This window comes from Stenella coeruleoalba (genome assembly GCF_951394435.1).
Source record: "Stenella coeruleoalba genome assembly, chromosome: 17".
Taxonomy (NCBI): domain Eukaryota; kingdom Metazoa; phylum Chordata; class Mammalia; order Artiodactyla; family Delphinidae; genus Stenella; species Stenella coeruleoalba.
The window spans coordinates 3,706,070-3,731,489 of NC_137163.1; the positions used below are offsets into that span (position 1 = coordinate 3,706,070).

At 48.4% G+C, this 25,420-nt stretch overlaps 1 protein-coding gene across 1 annotated transcript in view; it reads left to right on the forward strand.

Moving 5' to 3' along the window:
• The window catches only part of KCNK9 (potassium two pore domain channel subfamily K member 9), a 92,624-nt gene extending 76,296 nt beyond the window's left edge, over positions 1 to 16,328 (forward strand). The window contains exon 2 of the mRNA XM_079901723.1: positions 14,160 to 16,328. Within this exon, the coding sequence (XP_079757849.1) occupies positions 14,160 to 15,001 (842 nt within the window). The 3' untranslated portion in view covers positions 15,002 to 16,328. The remainder of the gene's footprint in view (positions 1 to 14,159) is intronic.
• Positions 16,329 to 25,420: the final 9,092 nt, after the last annotated feature.

Here is a 25,420-nt window from a genome sequence, read left to right on the forward strand (position 1 = left end):
GATTTACTTCTCACAGTGAGGACAGCCCGCTGGACACCCATGACATCTTAATGAAATGCTGCCCAGGGCAGGAGCTGGGCCTGGGAACTTCTCGGACCTGGCGGTTGTCAGCTTCTGGGAAATCTAGTAGGAGCCGGGGGAGCACAGGGTGTCTTGCAAGGGAGCGCTGCCGTGTAGCTGCAGCTGGCTCTTTGGGGAGCCCCCAACCTAATAGAAATGATGAGTTTTATTACCCTCCTTCCCTGCCTCATTCCCCTCCGGGAAGACAGAGCCTATTCATTTGTTTTATTTGTTAGCCAGCTGCAGTCCAGAGATGCAGGCCTCTCTTCTGCAAAGCCTCTCCCAAGACAGATCAAAGAGACCCACTAAGTATATTAAAGGGGCCATGAAAATCGGGCTAGATGATGCAGTGTGTTGGGCAAAGCTGCCCTCAGCCGTGCTGGGCTTGGGGATGGGCTAGGACTTCAAGGCAGGCCTGGAAGATGGAGGTCGTATGCATGGTGAGGCTGCCCTCTGAATTCTGAGTGCCTGTTCCGTGCTGGGCTCTGGGGTCCACAGGGGTGAGCCAGGGGTGGGCTCTGCCCTCCTGGGAGCTCAGAGTCTGGCAAGAAGGCAGTGGAAGGGAGGGAAGGAGGGAGGGATGACCTCCAAATGTCATCTCACTGGGGGGGTAGGGCTTCAACGTATGAATTTGTGGGGGACAAACATTTAGTCCATAGCAGGGACTTGGTGACCTGAGAAGAGGTCAGTTCCCATTGCATCTCTGTTTATGCTCCCTGTCCTTGGCCCCATTTCACAGATGAGGAAACCGAGGTGTCTTTCTAGGGTGCTCAGGAGTCCAGATCAGCTTTTCAGGGTGGGGCTTGTTACTTGAACAGTTCTACCCCCTTTTGGGATTTGTAGGTTAGGAAGGCCACGCTGGCCTGTGGTGTGGAGCTGGGCTCTGCAGCCCTTTCTGGGTGGGGAGGTTGGCCGGGCGAAGTGGAGGTCCTTTGCAAGGCTGACTTTGTGCATTCCTCTTAACAAACAGCCTTGCAGCTCTCAGAATGCTCCATCCCTACCCCTGGGCTTAGCGCGTGGGTGCACGTGCACGGGCTGGGATGTGGGGCTGGGCTTGCGGTCTTCCTTTCTGTTCTGCTAAACTCCTTCACTGCATATGTCCACCTGCCCTGCCCTTAGCGCTTCTGGTGGGGAAGCCAGGGTCCTGGGCTCAGGCGCTAAGCAGAAGCCCATATGTCCCCCTGCCTCTGCCCTTAGCCTGGTCCTGGGCCCTGCCACCTGCTGACAAAGAGAACCCTGGCCCAGGGAGCACAGTGTTGGAGACGCAGCTGCCGCTTGTGCACACTGGGGGTGGCTTTTCAGGCTGTCACCGCAGTCGCCATCCATGTCAGTGGTCCCCATGGCTGGCCTCACGCCCAGGGGCCTGGCCCCTTGTGGGCACCTGAGCAGCCCATCGGGGCCACGAGCAAGTCTGAGTCTCTGGCTCTGCACACGTGGAAAAGTCAGCAGAAAGGGGGCGGCAGGGCTGGGTGCAGAGGGACAGTGTGAGTCACTGTGTCCCCTGTGTGTGGGGAGCTTCGCATCTGGTGGCTGGTGGCCTTCATGTTCCCCAGTTTGGAGGTCTGGGTGATGGTCATGTTGGTCACTGCTGGGCTCCTGTGGGGCTGGGGAAGGATGACCCTGTCTCTTGCAGAGTGGCCGTGAGCTGGTCTGATCTCCCCTTTCCAGCCTCATTTCTCACATCTGTCCAGGGAACTGAATAACTCTGCTGAGGTCACAGAGCAGCAGCCCAGAGGTTTCAGCATATCTTCTGCACCCCCAAGCACACCTCCTGAGCCCTGTATAAATCAATTTTAGATGTGTCTTTGCCAAAAGGATGAATTGTTTATGATGATGGAAGGATGAGCGGTATGGTCCTAGGTGGGATTCCTGAGGTTTTGTCGGTGGAGGAGAAACTGGCTCCCAGTGCCTGGGAAGATGGGGGGTAGGGGGAGCCCAGGATCTTAAAGGGAAAAACCTGGACAGGGATGTGGCTCTGAGCTCAAGGGACTGGTCCTCACAGGTGGGGTGGGAGGCAACCCAGGAGAACAGGCACCAGCCTGGGAGTCCTCAGTGGCATTGCGACACCCATGCCCTCCACCTAAGGTCCCCTTGTCCAGGCACTGGGTGGGGCTCTGAGCACTGGCTGGCTGGTGCCCCTCTGGAGATCTCGGGGGAAGATGAAAAGCCCCCGTGGATCCCCTGTGCCAGAAACAGGTCATGGTGCATAGTCAAGGCTCTGGATGAGTCTCAGTGGATAACATATGAGCAGATACATAAATCCGGCTCCCAGCCCAGGAAGGCCAGGCTGCCTTCATTCACTCACAGATTAAAAAAAAAAAAACCACCCACAGTCTTCTAGGATCTGAGTTGTCACACAGGTTCTCTGAGAGCATTGAAGATTTGTAGCTTGTTCTCCTCTTTATAACAGGCTCGCTATGCTGTTCCATTGATCTATATTTCTGTTTTTGTGTCAGTACCATACTGTTTTGATTACTGTAGCTTTGTAGTATAGTCTGAAGTCAGGAAGCCTGATTCCTCCAGCTCCATTTTTCTTCAGTATTGCTTTGGCTACTCGGGGTCTTTTGTGTTTGTATACAAATTAAAATTTTTTTGTGTGCTAGTTCTCTAAAACATACCATTGGTAATTTAACAGAGATTGCACTGGATCTGTAGATTGCCTTGGGTAGTATAGTCATTTTAACAATATTGATTCTTCCATTCTAAGAACATGGTATATCTTTCCATCTGTTTGTGTCGTCTTCAGTTTCTTTCACCAGCGTCTTATAGTTTTCAGAGTGTAGTAGGTCTTTTGCCTCCTTAGGTAGGTTTATCCCTAGGTATTTTATTCTCTTTGATGTGCTGGTCCATGGGGCTGTTTCCTTAATTTCTCTTTCTGATCTTTCGTTGTTACAGATTTCTGTATATTAATGCCATTCTCCTCTTGGGAAGGAGAAGCTGTCTTCTCTCGTGTGTCTGGCATATGTGTATTTTGTATGTTCTCCACTGCGTATGTCTGTTATCTGTAGATATCATGGATGCTACTGAGATATGGGTACGTACAATCCCTGCAGCCCGTGCACACATGTGGTGCACACATCCTGTGTCTTGAGTGCACTTTCCGTGCACGTGCACATCCTGCACAAAGTGTGTGACTCTGGGTGTGCGGTGGGTAGACCGTAGATGCTTTGTGTGTTGGTCTAATACATATAGGGTATGTGGCTTTTGCCCACGTTTCACATCCACGTGCAGTTCCTCTACCCAACACATCCATCTTTCACCAAGTTCCAAGCGTATATAGACCATGTGTATCTGTATAAAGCATCCATGCTATGTCTGTGTGTTCCATTGATACTTTATGAATATTCTGTACGTAGACCTGATACGTGTTGACCCGTTTGCATGCAGTGCCCACCGCGTTGCATCATAAGGAGACCTGGGAAGCAGATGCAGTGGAGAATGCACGTGGTGTATCAGCCAGGGTCTTGGCAGGAGGTGGCACTCTCAACTTGAACAGTTAATTAATGGCTGTTTCTAGTGTGGGAGGGTGGGTAGGTTGGAGGGAAAGCAACGAGGGAAGGTGTGGTAGCCCGGGATGAGCAACTGTGGAGAGCTGTCGGTCAACATGCCTGGGATGTAGCTGCTAGCACTTGTAGAGTTGCTCCGTGGCGTGAACCTGCTGGCAGATGTAGCTCATTACCAAGGTCCTCCTCTTCCTCCGTTCCTCTGACCTCCTGCTGGGACTGTGCCTTGGATGAACTCAGCTGGACACCAGAGGGCCAAGAACCCCTCGAGGTGGCTTATGCAGACTTAGCCTCCCCAGTGGAGAGCAGGGTGGAGATGGGTGCATCTAGATGGGGAAACTGAAGATACCCGGTCAGGCCTCCGTCTTCCTGAAAGGCTCTGCAAGTTGGGAAGCTTCTTTCTCGCTGCAGTGGTAATGGTCCTGTGCCCTGGATCACTGGAGCCCTAGGAGATTTATTCTAGGAGCTGAACTTTGGAAGGTCCTGAACTTTGGGGGTGTTACCGGCCCACACTCTCTTGTGCACGCGTCTTGCTAAGGGATGTCATTGCTGTAGCAGATCAGTGGGATATACTGTGGGATGTCAAAATGATGGAGTTCTTTCTGTAGTAATGATGGGCCGCGGGAGAACTGACACAACCCCGGGACAGGATACACGGGCATCCTGCCATCCAGGCCCTGTGAAGGGACACCACTTCTGATCATTTTTACTTTACGGGGGGGGGGCCTGAGCACCTGGGTTTGAGCCAGCAAATGCTGTGCTGGTTTCCTCCAGTAAATATATCCCATCCGGAACCGTTAGCTAATTTACCGCCTTATTAAGTTGCCAGCAATCGACTGTCTTCCAGCATCCATCTGGGTTTTATATCAGCCACACAGGTGAGCTATACGGCGATGTCGCGGGATTCCCACCCCTGCACTTTGTATAAATATAAACCCACTTGTTTACCAAGATGCACTTCATTCTTTCCTGAAGACCTAAGTCTCCATCTGGTGCCATTTCCCTCCAGGCAGAAGAACTTCCTTAGTAATCATGCTATGCAGAGCAGCAGGAAACAAGGTTTTAGTCTGAAAGTGGATTTTGCCTTCATTCTTTTTTTTTTTTTCACATCTTTATTGGAGCATAATTGCTTTACAATGGTGTGTTAGTTTCTGCTTTATAACAAAGTGAATCAGTTATACATATACATATGTTCCCATATCTCTTCACGCTTGCGTCTCCCTCCCTCCCACCCTCCCTATCCCACCCCTCTAGGTGGTCACAGAGCACCGAGCTGATCTCCCTGTGCTATGTGGCTGCTTCCCACTAGCTATCCATTTTACATTTGGTAGTGTATATATGTCCATGCCACTCTCTCACTTCGTCCCAGCTTACCCTTCCCCCTCCCCATATCCTCAAGTTCATTCTCTAGGAGGTCTGCGTCTTTATTCCTGTCTTACCCCTAGGTTCTTCATGACATTTTTTTCCCCATAAATTCCATATATATGTGTTAGCATACGGTATTTGTCTTTCTCTTTCTGACTTACTTCACTCTGTATGACAGACTCTAGGTCCATCCACCTCATTACAAATAGCTCAATTTTGTTTCTTTTTATGGCTGAGTAATATTCCATTGTATATATGTGCCACATCTTCTTTATCCATTCATCTGATGATGGACACTGAGGTTGTTTCCATCTCCGGGCTATTGTAAATAGGGCTGCAATGAGCATTTTGGTACATGACTCTTTTTGAATTATGGTTTTCTCAGGGTATATGCCCAATAGTGGGATTGCTGGGTCATATGGTAGTTCTATTTGTAGTTTTTTAAGGAACCTCCATACTGTTCTCCACAGTGGCTGTATCAATTTACCTTCCCACCAACAGTGCAAGAGGGTTCCCTTTTCTCCACACCCTCTCCAGCATTTATTGTTTCTAGATTTTTTGATGATGGCCATTCTGACTGGTGTGAGACGATATCTCATTGTAGTTTTGATTTGCATTTCTCTAATGATTAGTGACGTTGAGCATTCTTTCATGTGTTTGTTGACAGTCTGTATATCTTCTTTGGAGAAATGTCTATTTAGGTCTTCTGCCCATTTTTGGATTGGGTTTGTTTGTTTTTTTGTTATTAAGCTGCATGAGCTGCTTATAAATTTTGGAGATTAATCCTTTGTCAGTTGCTTCATTTGCAAATATTTTCTCCCATTCTGAGGGTTGTCTTTTCGTTTTGTATATGGTTTCCTTTGCTGTGCAAAAGCTTTGAAGTTTCATTAGGTCCCATTTGTTTATTTTTGTTTTTATTTCCATTTCTCTAGGAGGTGGGTCAAAAAGGATCTTGCTGTGATTTACATCATAGAGTGTTCTGCCTATGTTTTCCTCTAAGAGTTTGATAGTTTCTGGCCTTACATTTAGGTCTTTAATCCATTTTGAGCTTATTTTTGTGTATGGTGTTAGGGAGTGATCTAATCTCATACTTTTACATGTAGCTGTCCAGTTTTCCCAGCACCACTTATTGAAGAGGCTGTCCTTTCTCCACTGTACATTCCTGCCTCCTTTATCAAAGATAAGGTGACCATATGTGCGTGAGTTTATCTCTGGGCTTTCTATCCTGTTCCGTTGATCTATCTTTCTGTTTTTGTGCCAGTACCATACTGTCTTGATTACTCTGGCTTTGTAGTATAGTCTGAAGTCAGGGAGCCTGATTCCTGCAGCTCTGTTTTTCGTTCTCAAGATTGCTTTGGCTATTCGGGGTCTTTTGTGTTTCCATACAAATTGTGAAAGTTTTTGTTCTAGTTCTGTGAAAAATGCCAGTGGTAGTTTGATAGGGATTGCATTGAATCTGTAGATTGCTTTGGGTAGTAGAGTCATTTTCACAATGTTGATTCTTCCGATCCAAGAACATGGTATATCTCTCCATCTATTTGTATCATCTTTAATTTCTTTAATCAGTGTCTTATAATTTTCTGCATACAGGTCTTTTGTCTCCTTAGGTAGGTTTATTCCTAGATATTTTATTCTTTTTTGTTGCAATGGTAAATGGGAGTGTTTTCTTGATTTCACTTTCAGATTTTTCATCATTAGTGTGTAGGAATGCCAGAGATTTCTGTGCATTAATTTTGTATCCTGCTACTTTACCAAATTCATTGATTAGCTCTAGTAGTTTTCTGGTAGCATCTTTAGGATTCTCTATGTATCGTATCATGTCATCTGCAAACAGTGACAGCTTTACTTCTTCTTTTCCGATTTGGATTCCTTTTATTTCCTTTTGTTCTCTGATTGCTGTGGCTAAAACTTCCAAAACCATGTTGAATAAGAGTGGCGAGAGTGGGCAACCTTGTCTTGTTCCTGATCTTAGTGGAAATGCTTTCAGTTTTTCACCATTGAAGACAATGTTGGCTGTGGGTTTGTCATATACGGCCTTTATTATGTTGAGGAAAGTTCCCTCTATGCCTACTTTCTGCAGGGTTTTTATCATAAATGGGTGTTGAATTTTGTCGAAAGTTGAGATGATCATATGGTTTTTCTCCTTCAATTTGTTAATGTGGTGTATCACGTTGATTGATTTGCGTATATTGAAGAATCCTTGCATTCCTGGAATAAACCCTACTTGATCATGGTGTATGATCCGTTTAATGTGCTGTTGGATTCTGTTTGCTACTATTTTGTTGAGGATTTTTGCATCTATGTTCATCAGTGATATTGGCCTGTAGTTTTCTTTCTTCGTGACATCCTTGTCTGGTTTTGGTATCAGGGTGATGGTGGCCTCATAGAATGAGTTTGGGAGTGTTCCTCCCTCTGCTATATTTTGGAAGGGTTTGAGAAGGATAGGTGTTAGCTCTTCTCTAAATGTTTGATAGAATTCGCCTGTGAAGGCTTCTGGTCCCGGGCTTTTGTTTGTTGGAAGATTTTTAATCACAGTTTCAATTTCAGTGCTTGTGATAGGTCTGTTCATATTTTCTATTTCTTCCTGATTCAGTCTTGGCAGGTTATGCATTTCTAAGAATTTGTCCATTTCTTCCAGGTTGTCCATTTTATTGGCATAGAGTTGCTTGTAGTAATCTCTCATGATCTTTTGTATTTCTGCAGTGTCAGTTGTTACTTCTCCTTTTTCATTTCTAATTCTATTGATTTGAGTCTTCTCCCTTTTTTTCTTGATGAGTCTGGCTAATGATTTATCAATTTTGTTTATCTTCTCAAAGAACCAGCTTTTAGTTTTATTGATCTTTGCTATCGTTTCCTTCATTTCTTTTTAATTTATTTCTGATCTGATTTTTATGATTTCTTTCCTTCAGCTAACTTTGGGGTTGTTTTGTCCTTCTTTCTCTAATTGCTTTAGGTGCAAGGTTAGGTTGTTTATTCGAGATGTTTCCTGTTTCTTAAGGTAGGATTGTATTGCCATAAACTTCCCTCTTAGAACTGCTTTTGCTGCATCCCATAGATTTTGGGTTATTGTGTCTCCATTGTCATTTGTTTCTAGGTATTTTTTATTTTCTCTTTGATTTCTTCAGTGATCACTTTGTTATTTAGTAGTGTATTGTTTAGCCTCCATGTGTTTGTATTTTTTACAGATCTTTTCCTGTAATTGATATCTAGTCTCAGCGTTGTGGTCGGAAAAGATACTTGATACCATTTCAATTTTCTTAAGTTTAGCAAGGCTTGATTTGTGACCCAAGATATGATCTATCCTGGAGAATGCTCCATGAGCACTAGAGAAAAATGTGTATTCTGTTGTTTTTGGATGGAATGGCCTATAAATATCAATTAAGTCCATCTTGTTTAATGTATCATTTAAAGCTTGTTTCCTTATTTATTTTCATTTTGGATGATCTGTCCATGGGTGAAAGTGGGGTGTTAAAGTCCCCTACTATGAATGTGTTACTGTTGATTTCCCCTTTTATGGCTGCTAGTATTTGCCTTATGTATTGAGGTGCTCCTATGTTGGGTGCATAAATATTTACAATTGTTATGTCTTCTTCTTGGATCGATCCCTTGATCATTATGTAGTGTCCTTCTTTGTCTCTTTTAATAGTCTTTATTTTAAAGTCTATTTTGTCTGATATGAGAATTCCTACTCCAGCTTTCTTTTGGTTTCCATTTGCATGAAGTATCTTTTTCCATCCCCTCACTTTCAGTCTGTATGTGTCTCTAGGTCTGAAGTGGGTCTCTTGTAGACAGCAAATATATGCGTCTTGTTTTTGTATCCATTCAGCCAATCTGTGTCTTTTGGTGGGAGCATTTAGTCCATTTACATTTAAGGTAATTATCGATATGTGTGTTCCCATTCCCATTTTCTTAATTGTTTTGCTTTGTTATTGTAGGTCTTTTCCTTCTCTTGTGTTTCTTGCCTAGAGAAGTTCGTTTAGTAGTTGTTGTAAAGGTGGTTTGGTGGTGAACTCTCTCAGCTTTTGCTTGCTTGTCTGTAAAGGTTTTAATTTCTCCATCAAATCTGAATGAGATCCTTGCTGGGTAGAGTAATCTTGGTTGCAGGTTTTTCTCCTTCATCACTTTAAGTCCCTTCTGGCTTTCAGAGTTTCTGCTGAAAGATCAGCTGTTAACCTTATGGGGATTCCCTTGTGTGTTAGTTGTTGTTTTTCCCTTGCTGCTTTTAATATGTTTTCTTTGTATTTAATTTTTGACAGTTTGATTAATTTTTGACAGTTTGATTAATATGTGTCTTGGCGTATTTCTTCTTGGATTTATCCTGTATGGGACTCTTTGTGCTTCTTGGACTTGATTATTTCCTTTCCCATATTAGGGAAGTTTTCAACCATAATCTCTTCAAATATTTTCTCAGTCCCTTTCTTTTTCTCTTCTTCTGGAACCCCTATAATTCGAATGTTGGTGTGTTTAATGTTGGCCCAGAGGTCTCTGAGCCTGTCCTCAGTTCTTTTCATTCTTTATTCTGCTTTGTAGTAGTTATTTCCACTATTTTATCTTCCAGGTCACTTATCCGTTCTTCTGCCTCAGTTATTCTGCTATTGATCCCTTCTAGAGTATTTTTAATTTCATTTATTGTGTTGTTCATCGTTGCTTGTTTCATCTTTAGTTCTTCTAGGTCCTTGTTAAATGTTTCTTGCATTTTGTCTATTCTATTTCCAAGATTTTGGATCATCTTTCCTATCATTATTCTGAATTCTTTTTCAGGTAGACTGCCTATTTCCTCTTCATTTGTTAGGTCTGGTGCGTTTTTATCTTGCTCCTTCATCTGCTGTGTGTTTTTCTGTCTTCTCATTTTGCTTATCTTACTGTGTTTGGGGTCTCCTGTTCGCAGGCTGCAGGTTCGTAGTTCCCGCTGTTTTTGGTGTCTGCCCCCAGTGGGTAAGGTTGGTTCAGTGGGTTGTGTAGGCTTCCTGGTGGAGGGAACTGGTGCCTGTGTTGTGGTGGATGAGGCTGGATCTTGTCTTTCTGGTGGGCAGGTCCACATCTGGTGGTGTGTTTTGGGGTGTCTGTGGACTTATTATGATTTTAGGCAGCCTCTCTGCTGATGGGTGGGGTTGTGTTCCTGCCTTGCTAGTTGTTTGGCATAGGGTGTCCAGCACTGTAGCTTGCTGGCCATTGAGTGAAGCTGGGTGCTGGTGTTGAGATGGAGATCTCTGGGAGATTTTCGCCGTTTGATATTATGTGGAGCTGGGAGGTCTCTTGTTGACCAGTGTCCTGAAGTTGGCTCTCCCACCTCAGAGGCACAGCACTGACTCCTGGCTGCAGCACCAAGAGCCTTTCATCCACACGGTCTCAAAGTCCACCTCCTTAATTTGGGATGATTCGTTGTCTATTCAGGTATTCCACAGATGCAGGTACATCAAGTTGATTGTGGAGATTTAATCCGCTGCTTCTGAGGCTGCTGGGAGAGATTTTCCCTTTGTCTTCTTTGTTCTCACAGCTCCCAGGGGCTCAGCTTTGGATTTGGCCCCGCCTCTGTGTGTAGGTTGCCGGAGGGCGTCTGTTCTTCACTCAGAGAGGAGGGGCTTAAAGGAGCCGCTGATTCGGGGGCTCTGGCGCACTCAGGCTGGGGAGAGGGAGGGGCACGGAGTGCGGGGTGAGCCTGTGGCGGCAGAGGCCGGCATGACATTGCACCAGTGTGCGGTGCGCCGTGCGTTCTCCCGGGGAAGTTGTCCCTGGATCCCGGGACCCTGGCAGTGGCGGGCTGCACAGGCTTCTGGAATGGGGGTGTGGATAGTGACCTGTGGTGACACACAGGCTTCTTGGTGGCGGCAGCAGCAGCCTTAGCGTCTCTGGGGTCCGCGCTGTTAGCCGCGGCTCGCGCTTGTCTCTGGAGCTCCTTTAAGCAGTGCTCGTAATCCCCTCTCCTCGCGCACCAGGAAACAGAGAGGAAAGAAAAAGTCTCGAGGGCCTCTTCGGCAGCTCCAGACTTTTCCCCGGACTCCCTCCTGGCTAACCGTGGCGCACTAACCCCCTGCAGGCTGTGTTCACGCCGCCAACCCCAGTCCTCTCCCTGCGCTCCGACTGAAGCCCGATCCTCAGCTCCCAGCCCCGCCCGCCCCGGCGGGGGAGCAGACAAGCCTCTCGGGCTGGTGAGTGCCGGTCGGCACTGATCCTCTGTGCAGGAGTCTCCCCGCTTTGCCCTCCGCACCCTGTGGCTGTGCTCTCCTCTGCGGCCCCAAAGCTCCCCCCTCCACCACTCGTAGTCTCCGTCCGCGAGGGGGCTTCCTAGTGTGTGGAAACCTTTCCTCCTTCACAGCTCCCTCCCACTGGTGCAGGTCCCGTCCCTATCCTTTTGTCTCTGTTTATTCTTTTTTCTTTTGCCTTATGCAGGTACCTGGGGAGTTTCTTGCCTTTTGGGAGGTCTGAGGTCTTCTGCCAGCGTTCAGTAGGTGTTCTGTAGGAGTTGTTCCACGTGTAGATGTATTTCTGGTGTATCTGTGGAGAGGAAGGTGATCTCCGCATCTTACTCTTCCGCCATCTTCCCGGAAGTCTCCTATTTGTAGTTTTTTAAGGAACCTCCATACTGTTCTCCATAGTGGCTGTACCAATTCACATTCCCACCAGCAGTGCCAGAGGGTTCCCTTTTCCCCACACCGACTCCAGCATTTATTGTTTCTAGATTTCTTGATGATGGCCATTCTGGCTGGTGTGAGATGATATCTCATTGTAGTTTTGATTTTTGCCTTCATTCTTAAAGAATACTTTCCCTGGATAGACAGTTCTGGGTTACGGTCTTTTTAAAAAGCTCTTTAAAGATGTTATCCACTGTTTCCTGGCCCCTGTTGTTTACGATCAGAAGTAAGTGCTGTTCAAATAGTTGTTTTCCTGTATGTGATACACGGTTTCTCTCTGGTGCTTTCAAGATCTTCCCTCTCTGGTGTTCAGCAGCTTGATTCCGACGTGTGGTTTTTGTTGTATTTATCTTGCTTGAGGCTTACCGAGTTTCTTGAATCTGTAAATTTGTCTTCCACCAAATTTTGGTTATTATTTCTTCAATTTTTTTGTCTCATTCTCTTTCTTCTAGGACACCTGGTGACACTGTCCTACGTGTCTCTGAGGCTTTTAAAATTTATTAATTTCTGATCTTTATTCGTCTCTTCAGGTTGGATCATTTCCATTGATATGCCTGTTGTTCTCTCCTTCTTGCTGTTTCACTGTTCTGTCCTTTCTGGCCCAACTCCAACGTTGACCTGCCATTTCTTCTCTTTCGTAAGGACTGTGGGGTTGCTGAGGGGTCAGAGCTCTGCACTGGCTCAGTGGGACTGAGGGCCAGAGAGGATACAAACGTGTGATGTCATCTCTGCTGTGAAAGTGTGGCCCCTGGGGCAGGCAGGACGTGGCACCAGTTCATGCCAGGGGAAAGGCAGACAGGCTGAACGGCAGTGATGAGTCTCTCTCTGGGAGAGAGGCCCGGGCTAGGGCAGTCAGTTGTCTCCCTGGGGGACACAGTGGGCAGGGTGCAGGTCTCTCCTGAGTCCTAGGCCCTGGGCTAGCTGCTCTCTGACCTCAGCAGACCTGCACAACATCCCCACCTCAAAATTATCATCCTCCCACGTAACAGACTGGGAGAGGTTGTCTGGGGCCTAAGGTGGCGCAGCTGGTTAAATGACCATGAGCCTGTGGCTCGGGGAGCACCAGGGAAGCCTTTTGTGACGGGGCAGGATTTGAGACGTTGGAAGGCCACGCGCCTCCTCCAAGTGCTCAGTCCAAATACCGCCCATGATCCTGGTATTTTTCTGGGCAGCATTAGTCCCGGAACTTGAACTAGTCTTAGGTTTCTTCTGCCATGTTGTGCAGACCCTGTCCTGGCTCTGACACGATCACTGACCAGCCAGGTGACACCGGCAGGTAACTCACCTTTCCAGCACCACTGTCCTCATTTTTCCAGCACCACTGTCCTCATTTGAATGTGAGGAAATACAGGCTCGGTCTTGCATAGTTGATGCAGGGGATCAACGAAGTGATGGTCTGTGCGGCTGCGTGAAGAGTTTCAAAAGCGCTTACACACACGAGGTCGCTAAGGATTATTCGTTCCGTCGATTCTGACAAGGCCACATTCACACAGTGGCATAAATTTATTCTGTCCTTTGTTAAAGCGGTATTTTATGTGCTCGGTGTTTCTCTAGGTGTGAGGATACAGCAGGGGACAAAACAGGTAAAAATCTTTGCCCTCGTGGTGTTTATGCTCCACCCTGCAATGACCTCTCTCAATTCAAGACGTCTGCTTTTAAAAAAAGTCTCATTTTGGGGATTGGAACCCAGAGTTTTCATCCACCAACTCTGAAGAAACCAAGCTCCCCTGCTATTAAGTAACTGACTCGGTTTCCTTGCCAGTGGTGTCAGATGCATCACGCCTGTTTTATAGGGTCGTCACGAGGGTAGAAGGAGGTGATGTATGACAAGGAGTCCACACGGACTGGCCGTGGGCTGGTGGGTCCCCGATGCCTGAGCTGGGGACACGGGGAGCCTGGGGCAGAGGGCAAGTTGATTTGCTCCATGCCGAGCTTCCTGGCACCACCGTTGAGAACGTGGAAACCGGGGTTCTTTCTCCCCTTCCCCAGCGCACACAGAAAGGACTCTAGGGAATCCATCATCCCCTCCCCCCTGTGCACCCCTCTTACCTTCCGTGGTGTCCCCACCTCCCGGGGCAGCCCCACAGCTCCCAGCGGGGGAGGTGCCAGGATCCACACCTCCTTGGCTGTCCGCCCGCCTGTCTGCTCTACCTGGCCCTGGACCGCGCATGTATCTAAGAATAGAATCATGGCGGTCAAAAACAAGAACCACCACTAAAAACCCAGTTAGCATTCTCTGACTCTTCACTCTTAATGTTGCCCCATGTTGGGATATTGAATTTTCTCCCCTGGGCTGGCCACTTTTGGAGTTTTCTGCAAAATGTTACGAGTGAATATGCTGCTTTTCTTTGAGAAAACTGTGTTACTGGAAGAACAGTGCAATGACCCCCAAGCTCCTCTTGTGACCAAATGCCCCAGACCTCCCCCCCACAACAAAGGCTATTTCTTCACTGATTCTTCCCTGTTCTTCGCCCCACCCCTCAGGCGCTGGCCCCGCCCCCAGCTCCATCCCCACGGCCGCGCCCACATCCACACCCACCCCGAACCGCAGGAGACCCCAGCTGACTCCGTCTCCCTGTCCTCTCACCTCCTCCCGCAGGTTACGGGCACGCTGCTCCGGGCACGGACGCGGGCAAGGCCTTCTGCATGTTCTACGCGGTGCTGGGCATCCCGCTGACGCTGGTCATGTTCCAGAGCCTGGGCGAGCGGATGAACACGTTCGTGCGCTACCTGCTGAAGCGCATCAAGAGGTGCTGTGGCATGCGCAACACGGAGGTGTCCATGGAGAACATGGTGACCGTGGGCTTCTTCTCCTGCATGGGGACGCTGTGCATCGGGGCGGCCGCCTTCTCCCAGTGCGAGGAGTGGAGCTTCTTCCACGCCTACTACTACTGCTTCATCACGTTGACTACCATTGGCTTTGGGGACTACGTGGCCCTGCAGACCAAGGGCGCCCTGCAGAGGAAGCCGCTCTACGTGGCCTTTAGCTTTATGTATATCCTGGTGGGGCTGACGGTCATAGGGGCCTTCCTCAACCTGGTGGTCCTCAGGTTCCTGACCATGAACAGCGAGGACGAGCGGCGGGACGCCGAGGAGCGGGCGTCCCTCGCCGGCAACCGCAACAGCATGGCCATCCACATCCCCGAGGAGGCGCGGCAGGGCCGGCCCCGGTACAAGGCGGACGCGGCGGACCTACAGTCCGTGTGCTCCTGCACCTGCTACCGCCCGCAGGAATACGGTGGCCGCTCGGCGGCGCAGCAGAACTCCTTCAGCACCAAGCTCGCCCCCCAGTACTTCCACCCCATCTCTTACAAGATCGAGGAGATCTCACCAAGCACATTAAAAAACAGCCTCTTCCCGTCCCCTATTAGCTCCGTTTCTCCCGGGTTACACAGCTTTACCGACAACCACAGGCTGATGAGACGGCGGAAGTCCATCTAGGGTCTGGGGAGGGAAACACAAACAAGTCATTTGTCATAGCTGACGTTAAGTCTCATTGGCCCACCTTGTCTTATTTATTGATTATGGTTATACCCTTTATTGTTATGATTATTGTCATCATTTTTTCTTTCTCTCCTTCCCTCTTTCTTGGTTTCATTTCTTCCCCACCTTCCCAGCGAGACAGAGCAGGCCAAAGGGAAAAAAGGAAAGGCCCGTCTTCCTGTGAAACTCGCATCTGAGCATGAAGCATGGATTTCTTCCTTCTTCCCAGCAAAGTATGCCTTACATTTTCTCCCCAGCCCGCCCCACCTCTGGGGTGGCTTTCCCAGGACAGGTGTGAGACCCAGACAAGGAGACAGAGCCCAGAGGATACCTGACCCAAAGTTGCACACGTGGCTGAGAGCCTCGAGTGCCCACCCACAGTGGTGTCTCTGACCCAACTCCTTTCTCTTTTCCTCCCCAAGCAGTGGGTGGCCGAATGTGTGTGGTCTGAGTGTGTGTGAATGAGTGCACACACCAGTGTGCTTCTGATGTGACAGAATGGAAAGTATCAGGTATTCATCCTTCTTCTCCGTCACACAATTTTGTTAATAGCCTGCTTTCGGCCGCTTCCAAACAAAACGGGAAAACAAACAAAACCCACGAGGTTTCTGATTTATCATCTTGCCAAATCATGCATGTTCCACAAGCAATCTTTATCCCAGATACGTCATGACCACATTTTTAAAAATGCTAGATTCTAAATTATATTAACTTCTTTTTAGGGGGTGGGTGGGCAAGCCGACACGGATCATTTTAGCTTGCCAGTTCAAAAATTTTTTAAACAAGCATGCACTTTGTTAAACTGGTATGCGTTATCAACACAAGAAAACAAAACTAGCAATGGAATAATCAAAAGCCAATAATATTAATTTATCAGAGACATTTTTAATTTCACCACCTCTAGTTCCAACGATTTTCCGTGTAACTGGACGTGTTGGGGAAACTGGAAAACTGTTGCAACCACAGAGTATCTTATTCTCTCTTATTTGTGTGATGATGATGACTTGTGTAGCATCTACCTACATGAGTAAGAACTACAGTTCGGGATGCTTGGGTGAGAATGGGTATTGGTAAGTGGACGTGGTTTCTTTTCCTAATGAAAAACGACAGGGCATTCCTCATTTTAAAGAATATATATAATGTATTTTAAGAAAGATTGTCTCTAACTGCATTTGATTTGTAAATAAGGGAATGTTGATGTTGGTCTCAGGAAGAGTTTGGAGGCAAGGAGCTGCGTCTTGGCCTGCTGGGAACTTGTCAGTCTCGGGGTGATTTTTTTTCTGAATAATGGAGAAATTCCTCCCCACTCTCAATAGGGGATGACCCCAAAGGGAAGGCCTGCTAACATCCTTGGGGGGGCGGGGCTATAGAACATAGCACATTGGAGGCCCTTTCCAAGACAGGAATAAAGCAAAGTCTCACCTGCAGATTCACGGGGGGACCTTCATTTCCCTCATCACTGTCTCGGCCATTTCTAAAAATCAGCCATCCTCACTTCCCTTTTTCAAATTCTTCCAGCTCTTGGACAGCAATGGGCTTTGGCTGGGCTGCCCAGGCGCGGATAATCTTTGATCTATAAAAGAGAGAGAGGCACTGAGAGGGTGAGTGATTTGCTCAACGTCAGAGAGCTGGTCTTTGCTAGAACTGAGACATTAGTCTCGGTCCGGACCCCAAAAGGGTCCAAGGAGCTGTGACCCCACCACACTATGGCACCCTCATTCAGCCCTCAGATGAGGGAACCTGCATCTTTCTCCACAGCTAAGTGTACCAGGCTTTTAGAGTCAGTTAGAGGTACACGGGTTCAACCCTTCACTCAGAACTGTTCCCCTCACCATGTACAGTGGTCATAAAGTGACCTACTTCTGCTTGAATGCTTCCAGTGACAGGGAGCTCCTCCCTTCGCAGGGAAGTTTAGAAAACATCCCATAATCTCTCTTCCCACAGAGCTGACTCTTCTTTGTAGGATTAAGGATGGTAAGATGAAGTCTTTCCTGTTTGCGGGATGACCACCAACTTAAGTGTCTGAAGCAACTTGGAATTTCTCTTGGTTCCGTATCCTAGCCCCCCCACCCCAACCCCCTGCCCTTTGCTACCAGCTCAGCCCCTGAAGGACACGTACCGAGTCTTCTGTTCCAAAGGTAAACATCCTTGTTTATGCTCAGAGCGTTCGGGGGTGGAGGGGAACCTCGGTTTGCTCCCCTTGTGATGTCCTTCTTTTTCTCAGATGCTCGAGCTCTTCCCTACCATGCTGTCTGGCCAAGGAGTCCTCTAGGTGCCTCCAGTGAGGTGCTCTGATGGGGGCACTGAGCCAGGAGTTCTCCAGGGTTCTCGTCTCTTGATAAAGCAGGCCTGGGGCATCTCCAGCTAGAGCTTGGCCCACCCCATCAGCATTGGAATCCTCAAAAGCCAGGGGGAAGCTTAGTCTGAGTCACCTTGCTGAGGTCCCTCATCTTCAGGAAAGGAAATCGAGGTCCAGAAAGGCTGGACATGACTCTGAGGCCCCACAGCCAGAACTTAGGTCTTCCCACTTGTTTATCCTGCTGCTTCGTCACTGCTGTCACACCCTCCAAACAGTCCTCGTTGCTGGACTTCTCAGCATCTCGGACCCAGGTCTCTCTTCCCCCTTCACAGCTGATGATTTCTTTCTTTCAGCCCAGGTTTCCCACACCTTTCTTCCAGTTGACCATACCCACTCAGGGAGGGGGAAGAAATCTCACCAGGTTGTTTGAATTTGGGCCCCAACTTAACGTTAGAATGAGCTGAAGAAGAGCCACGTTCCACCAGCATCACAGGAGGTTGGCCTGCCACGTGGTCCCTGGTGGGGGTCTAGAAATCAACATGCCACATAGATACTCAAAGGGATTTTGGACTCTCACTTGAATGCTTTCCAACTAGATCTCAACCCATCCCCTCCATCAAAGACAAAAGGAAGGTAGGCAGTGGTACCGGTTAGTCCAGCAGCTCTGAGTGCCATGCTTTCTAGAGACCATCCCAGTTTGATCTTTGTGACATCCATCCTGGGTGGAAGGTGCTGTCATGCCATTGGTCTACTAGATTCTTTACATAGGAGTGAACCAACCTGTTTGGCTTTTGAGATACCCAGTTAGCCCCAGAGCTGGGGTCGGAGCACTTCTTTCCATCCACACCACTCTGTCCTGAAACTCGGGCAGCAGCCTCTTAAACACAGCAGGCTGCCTGGTGCTGTAAATTTAAATACTCTCTCTGAAGCATCTGTTGTGCTCCACTGTGCATCACCAATTGGGAGGAGGGTACCTGCACTTTGGAATGATCACAGCAGATCACTTGCAGCCCAGGAATCCCCACTGGGTCCCTCATCCTTCCAGCAGAGGAAGCAGATGGACGCAGACCGCCGCCCAGGAGGCCTGGCTGTGCAGGTGCTCGTCAAAACCCATCTGTAGGAAAGGGTGAGTTGACTGGTTAATCTCGGTGCACCGTCGTTTGGTCTCTGCACACGGGGCCTCGGCTGGGAGAATATCTGGATGGTGACTTGGAAACCTGCAGATAAGCCCAGGCAGGTCATTTTTCTTTGCCTCCAGATCTGAAAGCCTTGATTCCTAGTGATTCCTGGTCACTAGCGGTTTGAAGCTGGAGGGAAGAATGGTTTGGAGGCATTCGTTGTGCACACTGAGTTTGGAGGGGAAGGCGAGAGAGGTAAAAATGATTAAAGAAGGAAAACCACCCATCGCTGAGGTTTTCGGCCCTATTTCTTTAGGTAAACTTCTTCTTAAATAATAGGCCCTAATTAGGGTACCCGTTAAGGGCATCCACAGAGGCGTGGGGTCTGAGGCCTGTGCCGGACTATGTCCGTTCTCTTGGTGGGACGGGCGGTGTCATCTGTCCAACACTCCGATGAATTGTATCTTCACCCTGAAAGGGGTGGGATGTGGGGTCTGTCACATGCAGGCCTGCTGCCTGGGAGTGGCTGACGTGTGTTTCTTACAGAGTCATGGTTTGTGTGGGAGCCCGGAAGGATCCCGGCAAGGAAAGTTTGGCAGGACGGGGACCCGGTTCTCACCTCCAGCTTCACTGGGCTCCCCTGTAGCTTCCTCATCCACACAATGGGCCAATGTGCGCTGAATTTGTGAGCATGTAGCGCAAAGTCAACTTGACCGATGGAGACATCTGGCCTGATGTTCTGGCCACTGGGCACACTTGAGGGTTGAGCCGCAACATTGAAAACCCAAAATCATTTCGCTTGGCAGCATCCTGGGAGCTGGGAAGATGGCGAGTGAGTAGGCAGAGGCGTCAAGAAGGGTGGTCATCGTGCAACCAAGGCCCCGTGCGTGCTGGGTTCCCCAAGGCCCTGGGCATACATCCATTTTATGTGGTTATTTCTTGAGCACACCTTAGTAGAGGTTGCTGTTTTGCGGGGAGCGGGGAGGGAAACCTATTGCCATGATTCCTCCCTATCGCCCCAACTTTCTGTTGTGAAAATTCCAGATTTACAGAAAACTTCCATATCCCTTTCACCCAGACTCACCAGCCTTCAGAACTTTGCCACATTTGCTTAAACCACGCCCCCCCCACATTCATACCCAGGGGCATTTGGAGAATGAAGTGACGTCTGCAACTTTTAGGTGGTTTGGCCAAAGGGAAAAATTGTTTCTCTCCCAGGAACAAAAGCCTTCTCTTTGGTAACAATGCTGTTATCACCCTTAAGTTTAGCAGTCATACAATGATATTGTCTGAGACGCAACCCATATTCACATTTCTCACGTCCCAAAAATGTCCTCCAGGGCCTTTTTGTGAATCTGAGAGACAACCCAAGATTGCATCCCACCTTGCTTGTCTGCTCACCCCAGACTCCCCCAGTCTAGGATGTTTTCTCCGTTTTTGTTTGTCGTGTGACGTTGCCACTTTGTTGTCTGAGCCAGTTCTGTTGTGGGCGGGCCCACGACCTGCCTCTGTTTCCTCAGGTTAAGGAATTAAAGGTGATGTTGTTACGATTGATGCGTTTGAGAAATCTGACTCCCTGGAGACCTCTGTGAGAACCTCTTTCGTCCTAGATAAATAAGGCATATTAAGTGCTGTTCTCCTTTGCTGGAGACACGAACTGAAGCTGTAGGAAAGGCGTCCAGGAGCCCCTGGATGCTGGGTCTCGTCACCAAAGCCGAGCAAGGCTCTGCTGTTTCTAACTTCTCACATGGATCTCTCTTCTCTGCTGAGAGTCAGCAATCTTTCCCCTAAACACCTGTGGGGATGACGCAGCTGTAAATAGACATAAAGCGCCAAGACATTCTTTCATGGGTTGTGAAGGGTAGCAAGTGTAGCCCAGTAGAGTAGTTGGAAGGATGCCCATAGGCCAGTGGGGTACTCGGCACCCAGTTGCTTCTCATCTCTGTTTGAGATGTGTGTTTGCACTGGCAAGTTCTATAGCATGGCCTTCTCAGTTCTGGTAACACAGAGCAACCCACTGGCTGAGGCACGGTCCCTTTAATTTTGATCAAGAAAATATGTCCATACAGATTCCCGCCTCTGAGCCTTTGCCCATTCTGTTCCCGCTACCTGGAAGGTATCCCTGCTGCTCTCCAGCACGGAGGTGGAGAGCATACTTTAAAAGCTCCTTCTGACTATTTGTTCCATGAGGGACCCAATGATGTCCTCCTCTGGGGTCCCCAGTCCTTCTTTCTATCATGGACAAATACACTGGGAAGCAAACCTCCAGTGACCCGGCCATAGGAGCTATACGTTCCGGGCAGCGCCCACAGCAGGGCATAAAGACAATCAGACTTCCAGCATCTTGCCTAGATGGCCACTCGTCACTGTCATCAAGGCACATCTTAACGTCACTGCCAGACTTTGTTCCATCCCTGGAAACCGATGCACATCCACGGGATGAAAACCATCACCCCACCGTTGGCGATTCAGAGGCAGTTGCCTGGCAGAGTCGGGTGGGCCACGTGCAATAGGGCCACAAGCTGTCCACAGCTGGGCATTTCCCATAGAGCAGGAGATCGGTACATCTTCAGATGCCAGCAGCACGCTTGTGACATTTTGCCCTGGAGTGAGTGAGCCCTTGATGCGAGTGTCAACAGGAACCAGGGCAGCACCGTTTTCTCAGGGGAGTACTTCCGGTAGAGGCTGAGTGGGGTGGGGCACACACGGCGAGGGACAGGATCCCCGGCCTCGGCTCTGCACCTGCCCAGCGCTCGCTCTGGGGCCCTGAGACAGGACAGGGCAGGCTCTTCTTTCTCTGCAGAGCAGCGTGAGGGAATAAAGCTGCATGCACACCTGGGACCGGCTTCTGCCGTTCACAGGCAGGTGGTGGATTTGCCTCTCTGAGCCTCCGTGTTCCAGCCTTTAAAGTTGGAGATTTCAGATCAACCCCACTGCACAGGGTGCCTACAAGAACAGCATGTGGCAACATCGGGCGCCTGTTCTGAGCAGAGTGCCGAGCTAGAGTTCTTAACACCGCTTGCATTTCTCCTAAAGGCCGGTCCAAGGCTCCTGCAAGCTTACTCCCGGGCACTTGACTAAGTCCAGCTATGGAAAGAGGTGATCAGTCTGGTGGAGGAACGCAGGCAGGGCTTCAGGGAGGAATTGGCTTTTGGTAATCTTTGAGGAGAGGCTTGAAGGAGCAAGTGGGCACTGTTGCATGGGCAGAGGCCCAGGCGTGGGAAGGGGCAGGGAGCAGCGATTTCACCCAGTGCTCCGTGGCTTCCCTAACACAGAGCCACACCTGAAAGATGAGTCAGTGAGCTGTCAAGGCCCTTCACAAGCTGGTCACACCTTAAGTCATCCAGGCTACTCTCCTGCTCAAGAACCTTCCATGGCTCCCCAGTGCCCACACATTTTATTTCAAGGTCCTTCGCTCTAACACCCAGAGCCTGAGCCTTGGGCTCTGATGGAGGAGCAACCCATCCTGATATCCCTACTGGGTTCTCCTCTGATTACAAAAGTCTGAAACTAGATCCTGGAGTCTCATCCAATTTGAATCCCGTGGCGTCCTATTCTTCAGGTGGAGGTTTTCTTCCTTCTTCTGGACGTTAGGTCTAATTTGCATATGGGAATATTTCTGGATAAGATCTACTTGGTCTTTCATTTAAGCATCCTGGGGGCTTGTTCTGGTGCAGACCTCCAACAGCTTGAGCAAAGATTAGCATGAAACCACTAAAAGGAAAATGTATAATTCTTGGGCTTCCTTGGCGTGAAGAATTCGCTGTTTCCTGAGACTCTGGGAGCAACAGATTTTGTGACTGCCTGTGACCAGGAATCAGGGATGGAGAGAGAAGAGGACGCACTTGAGGGCAAGGTAACTTTTTACTTGGAGAGTTTTTATTCTCCACATCATCCCATCACTCTTGGATCCTAACTTCAGCCTCTTGGAGGCTCCAGTCGAGTTGCCTGGGGACCCCTACCATCCAGAGAGCAGCTCTTGATCTTGAAGAGGGAGGTCTTGTGAAGTTTAGCTATAAGCCTTGACCACTACAAACACAAAACCTCAGCTTTGCCCCTTCCAGCTCCTGAGCATTGTGGGGTGGAGGCCTCAGGGCCTTTGTAAGCACCCACCTGGGCAACAGCTTTCTTTCCTTCCTCTTTGTAATCAGGCCAAGTGGCCTTGGGCAAGTCACTTCCTCTCCGACAAAGGATGGAATGGCCAGGGGAGAGGCAGATGCTGGTGAAGATGACAGGAGGTCAGTGTCATTATGTTCCATGCTCTTGGTTGACATTTCCTTGGGGGGGGGGGGCTTTGGAGGCGGGATGGCCAAGTCCTCCCAAGCATAGGGTTCCTGAGCGGGGCCAGCTCCTTCCCCCTGGGGAACGTCACATTTTCCAGGTAGAGTTGTTCTATAACCCTCCTCGCACCAAAGAATCATGTCTTTACCCAGCTCCTCTGACCCTTCTGTTGACGGGTTCTCCTTTGTGGCCCTGCTCAGTCCCACGTGGACCAAATGCTTGGCGATGGGGGGTGGGGCGGGCATTGCCCAGTGAACCAAAGTCCCCCCTTTGCCTGACAAACCTTGGGGAAGTCCTACCTTTCCTTAACCTGAGAGATCAAAGCAGCTACTGATGTGAGCTGCAACAGTGGCTCTGCAGGGCCCCCTCTGAGCAGTACTCCCTGCAGATTGATTCACTTATCCAGCCATTATTTGTAGAGCTTTTGGGCATCTGCCGTCAACCTCAGTGAGAGGCCATTGTGGTGAACTGGACGGTCAAGTTCTGTGGCCTCATAAGGCTAAAATTCCACTGGATCACATGCTCCCAAGAGGCACAAGTTCTAGAAACAGAGTCAGATGAGCACTTCTTGGAATCAGAACCTGGCTCAGCTACTGCTGCACTTTCTTGAGCTGAATTTTAGAAGTTGGGTAGAAAAATAAAAATCGAATGAAAGGCAAAACACGATTAGTGGGAATCCAATGAAGCAGAACCCACAATTAACCAGATTTCTCTATAATTTGATGGCTCCTCAGAGAAGAACATGGTCCTGAAAAAGGCTAATTACATATTTGTTTATTCAGCCCACAGATAGCATTTTGACAGCCGTCTGGGGCTGGAAGCGACCTCCAGAGGCCACCTCAGTCCACCCTGTGCTTTATCAGAAATCTCCACGGAACAGAAAATGCATTGGATTAGGTGATGCTGTTGGCCTTACTGAGTGAAATTTAAATAGGAAAACAGACTAACCCCACCTGGAAGGTCTGAGGCTCTCTCGCTTGTCCATAATGTTGATCAGAAGGCTTGTAATTAAACAAACAGAGGAGACACAGGAAAGATGTCAAAGAGGATGAGATTTTAAGTCACTGAACCGCTTAACAAGAAGGAAGAATTTCTAGTCTATTCCCAGCAGGCCAAGAAATTGCTGATACTCCCTCTACCATGTACACTTTTTAACTTAGCCAACTGTGTATCCTTGTACCTCAAACATTAAACATTTAAAAAGTGTCATTTGTGACCCTAGGCATAGAAGAAGTTAAGCTTGAATTAGGTTCAAACTCACACCCGTTAAAATGATTGGCCTATATGCACAGGGAGTTCATTCTGGGAGTTGGGGGCACAAAGGTGTGATACTCACTTATTCATCTGGGGCGCGCGCGTGTATGCACTGACCGGGTATCTTTGGGTCTCTGGAGTTTTTTCTTTCTTCTTGGCATTGCTGGACACTTTCATGACTGCATGCTAAAAGGACCTGGGTTTGTTCTGATGGCGATGCTGCTGCTGGAAGGCCTCCAGAACATTCCCGAGGAGTGATGGAGATCAGGAAGTTTCTAGCAGAAGCTGGGTCAGCCTGGCCACAGGCCAGGAGGATGGAACGGTTTGTCCTGAACCCCTAGCAGGGCTCTCCCTTCCCACGTTGGTGGGCGTTTGGGATTGGATGGCAGGCCCAACTGTGGTCAAGGCATCAGACCTTGGGTGGGAAGCCGCACCAGTGATCCCAACTGGACCACAGTGAACCAGTTTCAAAGAAGCCTACTGTTCCTGTTCGTTTTCCTTTTGTTTATCTTCTCTGGCCTTCTCCACCCGTGGAGAGGGCGCCTTCACAAATGGCCTTAGAATGCCGTTCTGAAGTTTAACAGAATGAGACAACCATCAAATGAATATCAGAGGTATTTACTATCGCAGCTTATCTGAAAAATGAAAAACAAAAACAAAACAAAACTGTATCACCAATGTTTACAAGTCCAAGTAGACATCCAGCCCATGTAAAATATGTAATTTATGCAAGGGATTGCATCTTTCTTTTGTAACGAATGCACTAAGCAACCCTGTATATATTTTACAATGTCTTTACAGAAAAAAGAAAATCATTTACTGTAGTGTTGTAAAATAATGCACTTTTCTAATTTTTTCATTAAAATCTCTATGGCACGTTTGCAAATGTGTTTTGGTCTTCCTTCACTAAGAAAAAGGGAAACTAAGAGGTGTTTTTGTCCAGGCTCTCCCGCCTTAAGCCACATTCGGAAAACTTTCTCAAGCAAGGTGGACAGAGTCAGAATTGTCGTTGGTCTTCCTCACTGCAGGCAGGCCCGCTAAGAAGCCTTGCCCCTAAAAACCTCAGCAAGGACTTCAAATCCACCGAGACCCCCCGATTGGCCAATTTTTGTTTTTCTGGCTGAGGAATTTGAGTGCAAAACATGAGACAACCCCTTTTGCCCTTTTCTACCTGTCTCTGCGTGTGTGTGGAAAAAAGCAGAAACAGGCAGATAAAAGATGCTCTGTCATCTCTGCGTCAAACGTAAACTTTGCTTCCGGCAACCCACAGTAGCTGCTGAAAGGTTAGGGGCTTCTGACTTCACTCATGTTCCAGAGGCCTGGGCATCACGGAACTCTGGGGGTGCCAGTGTCAGAGCTTCCTGAAGGGGTGGTATTCTCCAATTTTGCCTGCATCTAGAAGGCTCCTGAAAACACAGATTGCCA